The following is an 18476-nucleotide window of genomic DNA, read 5'->3' on the forward strand; positions in this document are numbered from 1 at the left end:
ACCTGTACCCCTGGGGATAAAAATATATGTTTATAAAAAATAAAAAAAAAAAAATATATATATATATATATATATATATATATATATATATATTTTGTTTTCTTCATTGGAATATCTAGGAACCTTTGGAGCTTCAAACGTCAACTTCTTAGGCTGAGAGGTGGAAAATAAATTAGGAAGCTTTTGTTTTAAAAATCAGCTTTAAAGTATTTCATTTGGAAGGCCAATAACCTGGGTCAATAAGCTGAATGAGAATAAACTGTTCCTACCACTTGTAACAGTCATAACTTGCCTTTTGAGCTCTTTTTAAGAATCTAGATTTAATCCCTAATTATATACCCAAGGGAGTTCAGAGCCAAAGTAATCCTGGGTTCAAACAAAAGCAAGCTGTCATAATGGAACATAAAGTCAAGCCTGTCATAAGAACGTGGGCTTGCAACATAAAGAAAGATTTCCTGGAAAATGACTTAATATGCTCTAATCCTTGATTGAAACTCAGTTCAATAAATCATCTCTACACCCTCTGGCTGCTTAACCTAAGGTCACTCTAAAGTAATAACTTAAAACCAAAACTACACTAAAATAACATTTATTCATTAACCAGTTAGTCAGTAATGTTGAGACCTGGATTGACTAGAACACAAAACCAGTAAGCTTTAATAGGAAGATATAAGAAGAATTTGTTATATAAAAGTCTGGAGATGTTAGAGTCATTTCTGACTCCTTCATTTCCCTCACATTCCATGGCTTATTAATCGGGAAATGTTGTTAGTCTAATTTCAAAATATATCTGGAATCTGATCACTTTTTACCACATACACAACTATTATCCTACTCCTAGCTACCACCATCTGCAATAGACTCCCAACTAGTATTGCTGCTTCCCTCCTTATTTCCCTATAGTCTATTTTCAACCAAGAAACCAAAATGATCTTTTAAAAGTGAAAATCAGATCATATCAGTCTGCTGCTCAAAACCCTTCAAAGCAATTCTGTTTTAAAGTTAAAACCAAAGTGTTCACAATAGCAAATGAGGTCTTATATCATTTAGTCTCCGTGGTTTCTCTGACCTCTTATATTTTTTTCCCACTTACTGTCTCAGCTCCAGTCACACTGACCTCTGCTATTCCTCAAACATGCCAAGCATGTTATCCCCTTAGGGACTTGTTCCTTCTGCTTGGAGTTTTCTTCCCCTAATATCTATTTGTCTAATTCACTCAGTTACTTCAAATCTTTACTCAAAATTTTTTCTCAATGAAACTTTCCTTGATTACTGCAAACACCACCTTGCTTTGGTTCTGCTTCCCCCCGCCTTGGCAATGCTTATCATTTTCTATATGCTATATATTTTACTCATTTATTTTTGTTATTGTTTTTCTCCCCCTACTCGAACATAACTGCCTCAAGGACAGCAATCATAGTCTGCTTTACCTCAAACACATCTAGCAAAGAACAGACACTCAACTGTTGAATGAGTGACTGAGGAGAAATAGATGATTCTGATGGAGACAGCAAATCTATGTGATATGAAGAGGGTTCTGAGGAAACATGAAGTCATTGAGTCACAATAAACCTCCAAAATGTGTAGTATATTTGTTTTACAGAGTGATCCAAAGAGGTTGAAGACTTTTCTGAGGTCACACTGCTAACTGTGCCAGAGGAGAACTTTCACATCTGTTAATAAGACTCTAAGAAGATTGTTTCATGACAGACAGTGCTAGAAGAAAATTACTTAAGATTAAGTTTATCTGTAAGGAAAACCCAGACAATATGATATGACCTGGTACCCAAGATTCCATTCTAATCAGAAGTAATAACCCCTGAAGATGAAACAGCTATCAAGGTAGAGGGAAGAGATCTTGAAAGATAGATTTTCAGGGTAGTGACTATAACTCAAAGTTATTTAGGTTCAATAACCACTGCTTAGAAATGCAAAGGGTCCAGAGGGAAGGCAATGCCTCAGAAATCCCTCAGTAGCTTTATTTCACACTATTCTGCTTGGCTAAATCCTTTGGAATACCTTAAAGTTGAGACACTGGCCCAAATTATTTCCCTGAAGTTCCAAATAGATTTCATACCAAGGGTAGCTTACCCAGATTAACCTTTACTCAGGGAAGGGAGTCCTCAGTGCAACTCTAATGGAATGTGAAGTTCTTTAAGACTTGACAAGTTAGTTAGAATACTTTTCCATAGAAATAGGTATCAATTCATGTCTGTACCCTCTGTTACTATTGGATTTATTGTTAGATGTGACTTCGTGAGATTGTGCCCACTCATAATTATGTTATAGCTGTGGGAGTCAGTGTTCTATCCCTATTTAATGGGCCATCCCAATCAAGGATTTTCATGCAATGCAGGTTTATGCTGTAGGGGCATTCCTCTCCACCTCTAACAAACTCCTATGTCATGATGATCTCCACAACTTCTTTGAGCAAAGGGTGTTGGTGAGCTGTAATAAATATTATAGGACTCTCAGAAATACATGGACTATTACAGAGACACTCAATTTGTGGAACATAAGTCATGGTTCTGTCTGTTGGGATAAAAAATTACGATGGAATAAAAAATCATATGTTTTTCATAAGTGGAAAAGAAAAGCAAAATGAAAGGATAGTTTCAGCTTTTGTACTTCTGTGGGTCAAAAATACATATACCTAATGTGTTAAAGGTGTTTCCTTAAATGTTTCCATGCATTAGGTATCTATCGAACAACCCTACCTTTTGTCAGAGCATTTAGGTAAGATATAAATTGAGAACAAGGTGAATATTGTATTTTGTTATTTGTCCTCATATGGCTATTCATCTTCAATATGGCTTGCCTAGGCTTCTTTACATAGTAGTACCAGTGTTCCCAGAGAACAATAGTGTAAGATGCAAGTTCTCCTGAGGACTAAGCTCAGAACTCACACACTTTGACTTCTGTGATGCTTTAGTGATCAGAGAAAGTCATAAGACCAATTTACATTCACAAGATGGGGAAATAGACTCCACATTTTAAAAGGAAGAGCTTAAGTGGGTAGAAGAAGAATCAATAAAACAAGATGGAATTGGGAGGGAGACAAACCATAAGTGACTCTTAATCTCACAAAACAAACTGAGGGTTGCTGGGGGGAGGGGGGTTGGGAGAAGGGGGTGGGATTATGGACATTGGGGAGGGTATGTGCTTTGGTGAGTGTTGTGAAGTGTGTAAACCTGGTGATTCACAGACCTGTACCCCTGGGGATAAAAATACATGTTTATAAAAAAATTAAAAAATTAAAAAAAGAAATATAATCAATATTAAAGATAATCTGCTGCCAAAGATGAAATATATATATATATATATATATATATATATATATATTTATAAAAATAAAAAAATTTAAAAAAAAAGAAGAGCTAAAAACACTGGCCATATTAATTTATTACAGACATATACTCCCATTGTGCTTAAACATCAGAGATAATAAACCAAGGTCAGATCAGGCAGTAATTGCAATGTTATATTAAGAAACTTAATCTTACCCTAAGGGGAAAGAGGAAGCACTGGAAGGTTTTGAGTGGAGAAATTGATATGATTCAATGTATGTGTTAGAAATATCACATTGATTAAATAATGGAGAATGAATTAGAATAAACTCAAGAAGAACAAGTGTGAAAGCAGTAGTAATGTTTGGAATCTTCTGTAATGGTCCATGTAAGAGATGACTTGATCCACTGTAAAGAAACTGAGAATGGAAGAAGATATACAGATTGAAAAAAAAGTAGTATTTAGGAGATATGAGCTATTAAGATCCTTGTGAGGGTGGCAGTGAATGTAAGTGGGTGAATAAATCAAATACTGGGTGTTTGGGTGGCTCAGTGGGTAAAGCCTCTGCTTTCAGCTCAGGTCATGATCCCAGGGACCTGGGATTGAGGCTCACGTTGGGCTCTCTGCTCAGCAGGGAGCCTACTTCCCTCTGTCTGCCTCTCTGCCTACTTGTGATCTCTCTCTGTGTCAGATATATAAAAACAAAAACTTAAAAAAAAACAAATATTAATGATGGAATTTAAATATTAATTTGGGGTTATACTTTAGCTGGTTTGCATTTTTAATTTTTTCAGGCCCTGTACTAATATTTAAACTTATATAGATGGTTTCCTATCATTAAACAACAATTGCTTTTAACATTGTTCAATTATAATATTTATATTATCATTTAATTAATCACTGACATAGCAAGGTACTTAAATATAATCTTATTCCATAACACAGATAAGATACCTTCCTTTCTGATAGTTTAAAGCAGGAAATAGGTATGTGTTTTACCTGCTAATATTTTAAATTAAACAGAACATCCAGGTCTTCATAAAGAGCCAACAAGAACAACTTGAATTTTTCTAAAGTTAAACTGGCATTCCTCTAAAGTTAGATTTCTCAATAAAATAACAATGTTCATTAATAAATTAAATGTTTCTGGTCCATCTATTTTTCCATGCTTGTTACAATTAACATTCTGTACCCTGTTACATTCCTGACAAAGTAGATTTAGGTTTTACAACCAATGCAATGCTGTTCCATTCAGGGTCACTAACTTCAATCCTTTTAATAGTTGTAGTGTTCTGCATGATGGTTTTATATTAATTCCCTTCTTAAAAGGTTTTCTGCTGAGGTGTAGTTTCAGAAGATAGCACTAGTTTATTCTAAAACCAGAAGATGACATTTTACTCTCCTCAAGGTCTTCCCTTCCCAAACCCCCACCCCACTTTCTGTGCTTCATCTTTGTCCAAGAAGAAAACATGCATAAATGGAAACACCTTCCCTGCATTTGGTATCTATTGAACAGCCCTACCTTCTGTCAGAGCATTTAGGTAAGATATAAATTGAAGAACAAGGTGAATACTGTATTTTGCTAAGCAATTACCATATAATTTTCACATAAAATGTTTTCAAGTCTAAGTGATATTCACATCACTTTTGCTTTTATTCACATTTGTCATTATAAAAGGAAAGTAGGGGCTTTAAGATGTTGGTTTCAGGGAAGTAGGAGGTGTTGTGAAGCCTTATTATCTTATATGTGCTAATATATCAAACACTTTTCTCCATTTAACATGAATACAAAAGTAATGCCTGTTGTGTGGAGACTGAAATTTCACCTTCAAACAAAATGTTTACCTCATCTTAAACTTGAAATAAATCTTAGTAATGCCTTCAGTCCCTACAACAAATTAGCTCACATTAGAAAACCAGCTAAGTATAAAACAGCTGTGTGCACATCATTCTGCTTGATTTTACATTTTAGTTCATAATATGAGTAGCCTTGTATGCATGCTCAATAACCATACCCAGAGGGTTGTTTGGATGGTAGTTGATAGATTTATACTATATTGATTGAGAAAGTTTGAGAGAAGTACCTCTCCAAACTACAGTAATGAGAAACAACTATAATGTTGTGCATCAATGAATACTTAGCTACAAAGGAAATATTACTTCTCAAACCTGATTTACCCTAGTGCTAAAATGTATGTTTACTTCAAATGGACAAATTAAGGAGTACTGGTTTTCAGGATAAGGCTGCAAATAATTTCTTTGGGGCCCAGAGAGGAATATTTCCAAACATAACTTTATTTCAAAAGTAAACTGATATTTCTGAGCTGTCATGTAGATTTCACTTGACTGGAATTTAGAAGTCTATTCTATTTAATTTTAATCCTTTATTTTAGCAGTGACATCACCCTTACAAAAGCGGGTTGCAAGAGGGGTGGCTTTAGAGAGCTATAATTGCCTTTTTCAACTATAGCACCTATTATAGTGTTTAGTATATAGTTGGTGCTTAATAAATGTTCACTTTTATTGATCAAACACTCCATCAGTATCAAAAGATACTGGGATTTATAAAATACATGCTAAGTTTGAGGAATGGTTACACCTAACGGAATTCTACAGATAAAGCATGGGATAGTTTAAAAAAGAAATCCAAATTGAAAATCAGGGCAAGGCAATGCTCTAATGTCCCATGATCTTGGGCAAGTTAAGTGCCTTTCTCTGTGCCTCAGTCTCCTCATCAGTGAAATAAAGGTGCTTTTACATGAAAGGCACTTAGTATAATACCTAACATGTAAGCTTTAAATTAATATCAGTTATTGTTATGATAATGCATATATATTTCATTCTAAACATGTATGAATCAAAGTCTAACCAGGAAACAGAGGCAACTTTAAGTACCTAAAACAAAGGGAATTTAATGTAGAAAATTTTTACACAGGTTATGGAAGTTTACTGAGAGGCCAACAAGGAATGATGAAGCAATTGTGAAATTAGCAAAAGCAGGATTTTGATACAGTACTGGACTATAAGGTCAAAGGGAGTAGCAGTTGTAACTAGAACCAGAATCTAAGGGTCAGGGCCATTCAGCAGAATCTATAAGCATGGCAGGCTTCTACAAAGGAAACTGGAGTCATGGAAACACACACACACACTCACACACACACACACACACACACACACACACACAGAAAGAAATACTATGGCTTTGCCTTGCTGTTCACCAATATATTACCAGTGGCTTCCATTGTTCAAACCCATACAGCAGCTTGTTAACAGAAGAAACTTGGAAATGCCACCTGTAGGGGTCAGCTCCTCATGAGACAGAGTAGACCAGGGGAAGTTCAGGGAATGGATTTGAGAGTCAATAGACCAAAGACTTGTGTAATCCCACAATAGTTGTTCCCTTATTACTTTACAAGTCTCTCTCACCAGCTTATAACTATCTTTCACAATAGAGCCTGGGTTTCATTCCTTTTTTATTCCTGACCCCCTTCTCCTGTCAATAATGTGCTTTGCACATTATAGGTGTTTGGTTGTAAGTACTGGTGAAAAATTTTCACATAGATCTGAATCTCTTGACTTCTAGTACATAATTACTTTTTTCCTATGTAAACAGAAGATATTAATCAATTATGTCTGCTTTTCTTATGCAAGGCATGCCTTTTTATTGAGATAAAAAGATAATTGCATGATGCTATAGCTGCATATTTGCACTGCTTAATAATTAGCAATATATGCAGACTGGCTGCTTGGAGTCCTGTGTTTAGAAAGCGTACTTAATTGTTGAACTTCCTAATTTATTCAGAGGGCAAGAAAAAAAAAGGCTCCTTTATTTCTGAAATAAAGCAAAGGAATGTTATAACTGTATGTCAAACATAGAAGTCTAATGTAATAGCTTTCACATTTGCTATTTCATCACCAACAGTAAGAAATATAGTAAGAAATACATTTTATATTGTGACCCAGCACACACAGAGACACATACACACAACTGAAACAGAAGTTTTAAAATGTGTAATATACTCTTTTCCAAACTGTTTTTAAAATACTAGTTAATCCCATTAGATTATTTTCACAACCCATCAATATGTTACAATCCACAGTTCACAAAACACTAGTCTAACAGGATTATAACCTTGGCAGAGATTGGAAGTACATGCCATCTTAAGTTCCAAACCTCTCCCTTGGTAGAGGTAATAAAAGAGGTCAGAACCCTCTCCATCTATAGGTGGAGCCCAAAGAGACTGTATTCGAAGGCCTAGTGTAAGGGCAATAGCCTAACGTCCACCCTTCCACCCCTTACCTGCCTACCATCTGCCTCAGTCGCCAGCTCTGAGCAATTTGGGCAAGTGAAGATTCTGTCCTTAAGGCAGAGGGAATAAAACATTGAACATAACATTTAGTTATGTTTTAGACATTATATTTCTTAGGGTCTAAATCTCTTTAACCAGTCTCTGCGGGGACTAAAATTTTATTTATTTTCTTTTTTAAAAAGATTTTATTTATTGGACAGAGAGATACACAGCAAGAAAGGGAACACAGCAGGAGGAGTGGGAGAGAGAGAAGCAGGCTTCCTGCTGAGAAGAGAGCCTGATGCAGGGCTCAATCCCAGGACCTTGGGCTCATGATCTGAGCTGAAGGCAAGTGCTTAATGACTGAGCCACCCAGGTGCACCTAAAATTTTCTTTTTGGATTCACACAGCAAAGCACAGTATGGCCCAGACTGGAGAAGCATTCTTTATTCTGTCAGATCCTGAATCGAAAAGTGAAGGGACTAACTAAAAGTCATAGTGGAAAATAAACTCAATTCAATTTGGCAATCTATTATTGAAAAACAGCAAAGATATTATGGTAAAATCAAGGACTCTTTCCTTTTGAATATCACCTCAGAGTTTCTTGTGGTTCACAAAATTATATTTTTAAGTTCTGTTCTCTCACAAACTTCAGAATTTCTATCAAGCTGTCTGAAAACAAAATGTTTTTATTCCTTCAACACAGCTGGCAGATTTGAGAGTATTATACACAGTTGACCATATGTCAAAAGATACATAAAGCATAATGCATTTTATAAGAATTTAAAATAAGATACTTCCTTCTGGCTTTTGGTTTAGAAAAGGCAAAGGTGCAACTGTCTTTAACTGTCCCCAAACCAGTTCATCCAACACCAGCCACCTCCATCCTGCCACCTAAGTTCAATCCCAACAAGATCAAATTCATACACCTGAGCTGTACCCATGGGGAAGTTTGTGCCACATCTGCCCTGGCTCCAAAGATTGTCCTGCTCGGTCTGGCTCCAAAAAAGGTTGGTGATGACATTTTCAAAGCAACCAGAAATTGGAAGTGTTTGAAGATTACAGTGAAACTGACCATTCAGAAAAGATATGCCCATATTGGAATGGTAACTTCTGCCTTTTACATGATTATCAAAGCCCTCAAGGAACCACCAAGAGACAGAAAAATGCAGAAAAACATTAAGTACAGTGGAAATGTCATGTTTGATGGGACTGTCAGCATTGCCCAACAAATGTTGCACCAATCTTTAGCCATAGAACTCTCTGGAACTATTAAGGGGATCCTGGGGTTTGCTCAAGTTGTGGGCTGCAATGTTGATGGATGCCACCCTCATGACATCATAGGTGACATCAATAGTGGTGCAGTAGAATGCTCAGCTAGTTAAGAATTATAAGGGAAAATATTTTAATAAAAGATAATTTGACAAAAATACAATAAAATAAGATATGTAATTGAATAAAGAACCCCCAAATGTTTAAAAATATGAATGTAACTTAATGCTATATAATCTTCTAGAAACTTCATCATGAATTCTCAGGTAAATTCTGCAGTGGGAATTTTAGTGCTAGAGCACAATTACCCCTGCTCATTTTCATCCCAGTCCACATAATAAGTATAGTCATTCTAACCAGTGTTGGGATGATATATAATTCACAGTAGACAAATTCATCCCATAGGCACATGCTCACTACATGAGTGACCTTTTCCCTGAATATAAAATTTGACATACTGTCTTCAATACAAAGTCAACTTCTGAAATAGTTATGCTTATGGGAAAAAAAAAAACAATAAAGGGCACACAGATAATCTTAAAAATATTTCTTTGGAATATAACCAAAAGATATCTGAGAAATAAAATGCATGTTCACAGGTAGCAGTGTTATATAGTTGGTGTCTGGAGTCTGGTTCTAATTCTGGCTCTGTCATTTAAACAGGTACCTTAGAAAATTTACTTAACCTTGCTAACCTTCATTTTCTTCATCAGTAAAGTGAGGCTGATAATAGAATATATAACTCACAGAGCTATTACAAATATTAAATGAGATTATATTTGAAACGGGACTTAGACCAATGCTTGGAATATGGAAAGCTGTCAATAGATAGTAACAATAATAATAAATATCCATGCTATAATTAGAATGATTATTATTAGTTACATTTACTTCATTTCTCTTGGCTCAGCCTTGAGCTTTTTGTACCATCACATGATTGTTGGTAGTCTGAGACTCTGCTGGGAATCTAGATGAGCTAAGGCATTTTACTAAGAATGAAGCACATACTCATATTTATGTAAGATAGAGATAGAACTGTCTCATTCATAGAGACTTATCCTAAAAATCTCTTCTTTACCAAATAACTAGTCACATTTTGAAAGTAGCTTATGGTGCAGCTGAATAACAAAGAAATGATGTATTCATTTTAATCTCTATACATCCTTTCTTGACAGGCTCAGTTATCCAGTGGCATTCTCTGCTACCTTGTCACTATCAGGAGCTGTAGAACATGAATACACAGCTCTTATGGGAAAAACCCAGTGGTGATAATGTTGACATGCCATATGTGAAGATGATATAAAATTAAATTTAGGCAGAACAAAACAAACTTTGGTTGCCATTTCATGCAGTGTAGTAAATGAAAAGACCTTTAAAATCTGTGAATTAGTTCCTAACTCTCACTCTAGGTGGATTAGATGAATTTTCCTATTGAGAGAGCAGGATCCAAGTTTGTTGACCCAAACATGGATGTGTGCTTCTAGAACTTTGTAGTAGTTCAACATACAGGGAATTACATTTGAGTAACAATTCTTCAGAGGCTGGTAACTAAATAATATCTGCTATTCTATGTGCTCACACATATGAGCAAATTGAAATAACCTGAAAATAGGAACAAAAGGTCTTGCCTGTAAATCACTTATGGTCTTTTGGAAAGGAGAGAACTGTATCTTGACGGGGCAGTCTCCACCATACAAAGTTGTCATAGGATGTTCTATCTCTGTGTTGGGAACACAATTACTGAAGGGAAACAGGCCTCACATTCTACTGGCATTGTAGTTCATGATGTAGTCTAAATCTCACTGTTACTGAAAAATTATTTTTCTTTGAGTTAAACAGATCATTTCAAGGTACTAAACATTATATTTTATGTGGCCTTCAGAATATCCTGAATTGGGGCATAGCTTAAAACTTTATATGAATGAAAATGATTTATATTTTGTACAGCAATACACAAATCATGAGTCTTTATATGTTTAACAGCTGAAAAGTAAATAGGAATTTAAAATGTATAGCAAATAGATTCATGATGAAAATGATTAACTATTACGAAAAATGATAAATTACTCAATGTCATCAATACAATAGATATCACCACTGCACTGAAATACAGCACTTTTGAAAACAATACTGTTGTGACAATCAACAACAAAATAGTTCAGCAATTTATTAAGTGGTAAACTCTAGCATATAAATTTAATGTATATGTCATTTTCTGCTCATTGAGGATTAGTATAATTTCTTTTTAAATGATAATGTTTATGTTTTATAATTACCAAGTATTAATTTTCCTTAAATAATATATACGTTATTGGGTCTATTATCAAAGGAATGAGACTGAGACAAAGTTATGCAAAGCCTTATTCTATGCCAAATATTAGAAGTTAGACTGACCGGCCAAGGAAATGAGGCTGAGACAAAGTAAAAGTTATGTAAAGCTTTATTCTATGCCAAGCATTAGAAGTCAGACTGACTGGCCAGGGCCGCCTCCAAAGAGAGCGACACCCCTTGGTCTTACAGGCTAGTTTTTATAGGGCACAATCGCAGACATCTACATATGTGGCTTTGGCTGATTGGATGTCTCCTACCTGTGTGTTTTAGTAACAGTTACCTGGAACTGATACTAGTAACTGTTGAGGCGTTTATTAAACAACAAAATGGCCTTGTTTTAGGTATGTGTTTTAGTAATAGTTTCCTAGAACCGATATAAACAAAATGGCCTTGTTTTAGGTGTGTGTTTTAGTAACAGTTACCTGGAACTGATATCAATAACTGTTGAGGCATTTATTAAACAACAAATTGTCTACCTAGGCAACATGGAGTCACTATGGCTAAGTAGCCCCAGGCAGGCCCTAGGGGGTTAACATGTTTTAACGTGGAATCGACCCCCACATCCCCCCCCCTTTTCTTTTGAGATTAGTCAATTCTTTGACTTGTAAAAGAATCAGTTAGTGCTGAAATTAGGATGGGAACCGCAGGTTTTGTCCGTTTTATTTCTGCAGCAAGATGTCAGAATCCCTTGGGTCTTCTATAGGATGACAGTAAACGGTCCCTTCCAATGAGACTTCAAGTTTTTCACTCAGTGGTGGTGTATCCAAATCAAGTCTCTGGGTTGGTAAGGATGTGGTTCCACCTTTGTCTCCATCTCAGTGTAGGTATCTTGGATCCCTGCATGGGCTCTTTTTAAGACATACTGTAGTGCCTGTAGTGACTGGAATACAGACTGATCAGTCTTTTTTGTTAGGGTAACCTTTTGTAGCCATGAGCAGAGTGGAGGGGGTCTCCAAAACATTATTTTAAATGGGGTAACCTTGTTTAAGTAGGGTGTACATCGTGCCCTAAGGAGGGTGAAGGGAAGGAGATCCATCCATCCACCACCAGTTTTCAGAATTAACTCTGTCAAGGTTTCTTTAAGAGTCCAGCTCATTCTTTCTACTTGTCCAGAACTCTGGGGCTGATAGGCACAATGTAGTTTCCAATTAGTGCCTATGGCCTTGGCTAATGCCTGTGAGACTGAGCTCACAAAAGCAGGACCATTGTCTGACTCGTTCGCGAGAGGCAGCCCAAACCTAGGAATTATTTCTTCTAGTAGTTTTTTGGCTACCATTTCTTGTTTGGTGGAAAAAGCCTCTACCCAGCCTGAAAATGTATCTATAAAAACTAACATATACTTGTGTCCATACTTTTCCTGTTTCATCTCTGTAAAATCTACTTCCCAATAAATTCCTGGTTCCCTACCTCTTTCTCTTTTTCTCCTTCCCACCCTAGTTTTTTGCACATTTACCACCTGAGCACATCTATCAACTACATCCTGAGTCATACGTCCTAAATTAGAAACCTGGAACTGTTTACTCATGAGTTCCTTAAGCTTGCATGTCCCTAAATGAGTGCCCTGATGAATCTGGTTTACTAATTTCTTTCCTAGTCTTTGAGGAAGAATTAGCTTTTCTGTCCCAGTTTTAACCCAATCTCCTTTATAGTCCAAGTTAGTCCATTTTTGTAAATATTTTAAATCTTCCTCTGAATAATCTGGTTTTTCTGGTAGGGCTGGAGCTGGGAGTGTAACCAGTTTTTGAGTCATTTTCCTGGCTGCTTGCTTTGCTGTTTGATCTGCTAATTAGTTTCCTTTTGAAATCAGATCAGTCCCCTTTTGGTGTCCCAGGCAATTCATAACAGCCACCTTTCGAGTCCCAAATAGTCTGGAAGAGAGCTAGTATTTTTTTCTTTGTTTATAATTTTTTTTCTGCTGTTAATAAGCCCCCCCCCTTTTTTTTTTATAAATAGCCCCATGTATATGGAGAGTAGCAAAGACATACCTGTTGTTCCTAGAGATGTGTGGCAGGGCTGCTTTTTAGAGTTCCTGCTCAGAAGAAACCATTGCAGCCCCCACATACCTCTTTTCATCTGCCATGTAGCTACCCAGTCTGTGAACAAAGTCATCTCCACATCCGGGAGGGGAGTGTCTCTGACATCTCGCCTTATTCCTGTGACCTGGGTTTGGACCTCCCCGCAGTAGTGTGGGTGGGGCGGGGGTATCCATTGGTTACCTGTTTCCTGGATTCAGACAGTGAACGCACTCCTTCTTGGAGATCAAAGCCTAAATAAGTGGCTTGTCCTCCACAAGTATGAACTATAGTCCTCAGCAGGTATTAGCAAGTACTGTGGTCAGTCAGCTCCTCTGGCAGCAGCATGGCTTGATTAAGCACCGCTGGGGACTGGAAAGTCACATTCAGTTCGTTGAGGAGGAGAGCCTGATACCCCATCACTCAGGCATTTGTTCTTGTCCAGGTGAGCTGGCCTTGGAACACTTTCTGTGGGTTGGACCACTCAAAAGCAAAGAGGGGCTGAGACTCTCTTGTATTCTTGAGATCTAAGACAGTATATATGGTTCTCTTGGGGCTCAGGAGGGGGAGTAGGGTATAGGGGTTAGGCACTATACCCTAACCCTAAAGATATTGGGTGGATATCTTTGATCCACTTGTTAACTTCCCACAAGTCCTGAACGGGTCTGTACTTCTCAGTTTCGGCCTTTGGACAAGAGGCAAAGGTGTGTTCTATGGAGATCCCTTCCTTTGCTTCCCAGGGGAGGGAGTACTGATGCGGACAGCCGTAGGCCAAATTTAAGGTCCTTTCTGTTGTTATTTATGTCCTTTTGTGCCATTTTCCCCTTGTACCCAGACTTCCTCCTTAGATCATTTTCTTAGGCTCTAGTAATGATGAAAATTGGGCTCCCATGTCCATCAAAAAATCAATTGATTTCCCCTCCACCTGAGTTTTTACCCGAGGTTTGGGGAGGGGCTCTTAACCATGGTCCCTTTAGCCTCTGGTGGCCAGCATTGTCGTCTTCTTTTTGGGGCACTCCTTGGCCCAGTGTCCTCTTTCCTTCCTCTTTCCATACACTGATCTGAAGCTAAGACTTCTCATCAGTTTTTTTCTATAATTAGGCTTTTTTTTCCACTGACCATTTTTTACCTGCCTTTTTCCTTTCCATTGACCTCTTTTCCTTTGTTTTCTCCCCATTTCATATAATGCTAAAACTTTAACTATTTTTCTAGTCTGTTTTTTATCTTCTTGTGTATCTCTGTTGTTAAGCACCTTTTCTGCTATTCCCACTAACTCAGTCAAATTTTTCCCTTTAAATTCTTCAATTTTTTGAAGTTTTCTCCTTATATCTGGGGCTGACTGACTGGCAAAGGCAGGATTTATTGCCTTCTTATTTTGGGGTGCCTCAGGGTCAATCAGGCTATATATTTTATAGGCTTCTATAAGCCTTTCTAGAAAAGCCCCTGGAGACTCATCTTGAGTCAACAGACTAATTTTAGATAAATTTATGGGTCTCCTTGCAGTCACATGGAGGCCTCCCAGCAGAGCCTGGTGGTAGAAACATGGAATCTCCTTACCTTTATCAGAATTTGGGTTCCAGTCAGGGGGTTCCTTTGGGCAGTAGTTCTTCATTTGCCGGAGATTGAGGTCGCATGTTACTAATTCTGGTTTAGTTTGAATGTAGTTTTATTAGTTCTGGAAATTTTTATCCATTTCAGTTTCAGGATTTCAACATATCAAAGACCTGTATTTGTCCTGGAAGTCTCCCATATCAATTTTCTTTAAGGAAGAATTTATTTTATAAGAGAATTAAAATAATTATAAATGACAAAAATTCAGAATAGATACGGTTTTACAGTTTAACTGGTAAGAAAATCAGGTTACTTCTGTGACACATAACATTTCAATAATTACAATATTAAGTTGACCTTGTCAAAAGGTTAAAACTTTAGGAAATGCATAGAATTTCTATAATAGCTATAGCACTTACCTATATATAACCCAAGGTTTATCATTGGTTTAGCAGTACTTTTTGAGTAATTAGCATACCAAGGGAAAGCCTTATGAGTCAAAGAGATCTCATTTACAATTTAAATTTTGTTGACAATTGCTGAAATTTAAGTTTTGAAGCACATGCTTAAATAGGATTATGGATAAAACAAAATACAGAAACTGGTTTCTCTGAGCAGGCAAAGAGAAAACCATTTATGTTCTCTCCTTAATAGTGGAACAATTAATCTAAGAAAACTTTGTTTTGTTTTGTTTTTTTAATAGAGAGAAAGCAGATTTTTTATACCAGTGTTTTTTTAGTTTATATAATTATCAACATTTACTTGAGTGGATCACCAATATAGACTTGCCATGACATAGGGCTTTCGTCTTTTTTTTTTTTTTTTTATTGTGAATACATCCATCAAAGCTGATCTAATATGGTTAAATTTCCAACATATTTTATTGTTCTCTTTTAAACCTACAAACCAAGGCAAATAAAGGTCACTTTCCCCAAGCTTTTTATGACTTACTAAATATCCTCAAGTTTAGTTTTCATTTCTTTTCATGTTCTGATGCAACCAGATATTTTTATTTTAAGACAAAACTACTTACTGTCTTAGGCCCTCTTTTTTTTGTGTGTACAATTTTTCTAAACTTACTATCAGTTATCAGTCACTGCCTTTCCTCTGTTTTTTAAGACAACATTAAAACTTTTAATAAAAACCTTAATGGCAGGTTTTATTTATTTATTTAATTTTTTTTTTGGTAGTCTAGAATACATGGAATCATTTTATGTCATCTATTATTCTGATGTGATACATTTTAAAATTCATTTTAATTTTAGTCTGACCTGACCATACCTACAATTTTTTTAAAAGATTTTTCCTCACAAAACTTTTACAACTTTTTTGCGTCTAGGTTTTGTCCCAAGCCATTTTTTTTCAATTAATTATCTCATTTAGGACAAAATTACCTTTTATCTTTAACGAAATGTATTTTTATTCTCTTTTTTTTGTATCTCCTACTTTTTATATATAGGGTGTTTTTCTTACTTTCTTCAGTCTTAGTTACAGTTCGTAGAATTTTTTATTCTTAGAAACACTTTAGTCTCTAGTGATGACTAAGTATTAACCAATTGTGAGCAGTTACAACAGAATTCTGTAGATGGCAAATTTATGAATCAGTTAAGCACAAAACTTGTTTACCAACAGATTTAAATAGTTTTAGTTTCTTTGCAGTAAGAAGTTAAAAGCATAAACCTGGTTCTAGTAATTAATGCTTTAGTATTTTATCCCATTTGGTTAAGACCTAGATGTCCAACAAATTTAATTCCATTTGTCATTCAAGTAAACCTTCAGTGTTTCAGGTTAGTTCAAAAGCTATTTTAACAATTACCCATTAAAACTTTGAGACAGACAATTAATCATCAGTTCAGTTATTTTTTTGCTAACAGATTTTAACAAATAACATGAGCTTATTTGACCTTTGGTAAACTTTGAAGTTTCACATTTATTGCTGTAACTTTAAAGACATATCTATTCTAATTAAACCAACAAACTTAATTTAGTTTAAATTCTGATTTACATTTCACCTGGACCCACTCCATTTTTAATGTTTACTTGAGACATGGGTGGGAAGATCTGGAGTGGGGGTGTTAGGTCCAGGGGGTGCTCTTTTTGTTCCTTGACAGTGAAGAGAGAAGGAGCCGTGGTGCAGGAAGCACTGAGGATGGTCTAGAAGCCAGTTATGCAGGCTGTACCCAAGCTGGTGCAGAAACAGAAGGAGGAGACAGAACAAACAAAGTGCTGCCAGAAGGCCCCGCCAGCAAGGGAGAGGGGCTAGGCAGTCCAGGTTGGGCTAGAGAAGACAAGGAACTTCCCCTAATCAAAGGGAGTTTTGGCAGCTGCTTGGGAATATTCCTTAAAGTCTCTGTCTCGAGTTAGACCAACCACAGTTGGCTCCAGTTATAGCCATTAACATAATAAATGAGCAAAGGAGAAGTCCCACATCTATTAGGAGGAACAGAGAGATGAATGTCAGAGTCCCCTTACTCTCTGCTTGTCCCATTTCTTCAAACACAACAAACAACACAACAGACAACAAAAAGACAACACACCGACAACCACAGACCCAGTGACCCTTACCCAGAACCTGCCGCTGGTGGGGATTTTCTCAGTCCCCTACAAACATTCGCCAGTGGGGATTTTGTGGGTCCCCTAGAAATGAGTAACAAAACAGACAACAAAAAGAAAAGACAAAGACACACAGACCCAGATGACCCTCATCCCACTGGTGGGGGTTTTCTCGGCCCCCTACAGACCCAGATGACCGCCTGGGGGGGGCTCGGACCCCCAGACGATCTACCATAAGAGGGGTGGGGCATCCCCACATCCATTCCAGCCCTGGGGAGCATGGCTGCATCCAGCTTTTCACCGGTGGGCCATACCCTGGAACTCCACAACCAGACAGACCAGACCTCACAGAATATGGAGATCTTACCTCCGGAGGCTTTTCCCAGAAATTCTCATGCTGGCTCAGTTCTCATCGTTTGATCCCGGATGAGCCCCTATATGTTGGGTCTGTTATCAAAGGAACGAGACTGAGACAAAGTTACACAAAGCCTTATTCTATGCCAAGCATTAGAAGTTAGACTGACCGGCCAGGGAAATGAGGCTGAGACAAAGTAAAAGTTATGTAAAGCTTTATTCTATGCCAAGCATTAGAAGTCAGACTGACCGGTCAGGGCCGCCTCTGAAGAGAACAATGCCCCTTGGTCTTACAGGCTAGTTTTTATAGGGCACAATCGCAGACATCTACATATGTGGCTTTGGCTGATTGGATGTCTCCTACCTGTGTGTTTTAGTAACGGTTACCTGGAACTGATACTAGTAACTGTTGAGGCATTTATTAAACAACAAAATGGCCTTGTTTTAGGTATGTGCTTTAGTAATAGTTACCTGGAACTGATATCAATAACTGTTGAGGCATTTATTAAACAACAAATTATCTACCTAGGCAACATGGAGTCACTTTGGCTAAGTAGGCCCAGGCAGGCCCTAGGGGGTTAACATGTTTTAACATGGAATTGACCCCAACATACATGACCAAATGTAAGTTTTTAAAATATTATGATAATTATCTTGCCCCAACTCACAATGATCTTTTTTTTTTTTTTAATGTAGTGTTCTGTGATTCATTGTTTGTATATAACACCCAGTGCTCCTTACAAAACCTGCCCTCCTCAGTACTCATCACTGGGCTAATCCATCCCCCCACCTCTTCCCCTCTGAAACCCTCAGTTTGTTCCCCAGG

General features: G+C 37.0%; 1 protein-coding gene across 1 annotated transcript; it reads left to right on the forward strand.

Moving 5' to 3' along the window:
* Positions 1 to 4765: 4765 nt before the first annotated feature.
* LOC131821006 (large ribosomal subunit protein uL11-like) lies at positions 4766 to 8962 on the forward strand. The gene is made up of 2 exons (XM_059156815.1): positions 4766 to 4829; positions 8397 to 8962. The coding sequence occupies exons 1-2, from the start codon at positions 4766 to 4768 to the stop codon at positions 8960 to 8962; spliced, it is 630 nt and encodes a 209-aa protein (XP_059012798.1).
* The last annotated feature ends 9514 nt before the right edge of the window (positions 8963 to 18476 follow it).

This window comes from Mustela lutreola, chromosome X (assembly GCF_030435805.1).
Source record: "Mustela lutreola isolate mMusLut2 chromosome X, mMusLut2.pri, whole genome shotgun sequence".
NCBI classification, from domain to species: Eukaryota; Metazoa; Chordata; class Mammalia; order Carnivora; family Mustelidae; genus Mustela; species Mustela lutreola.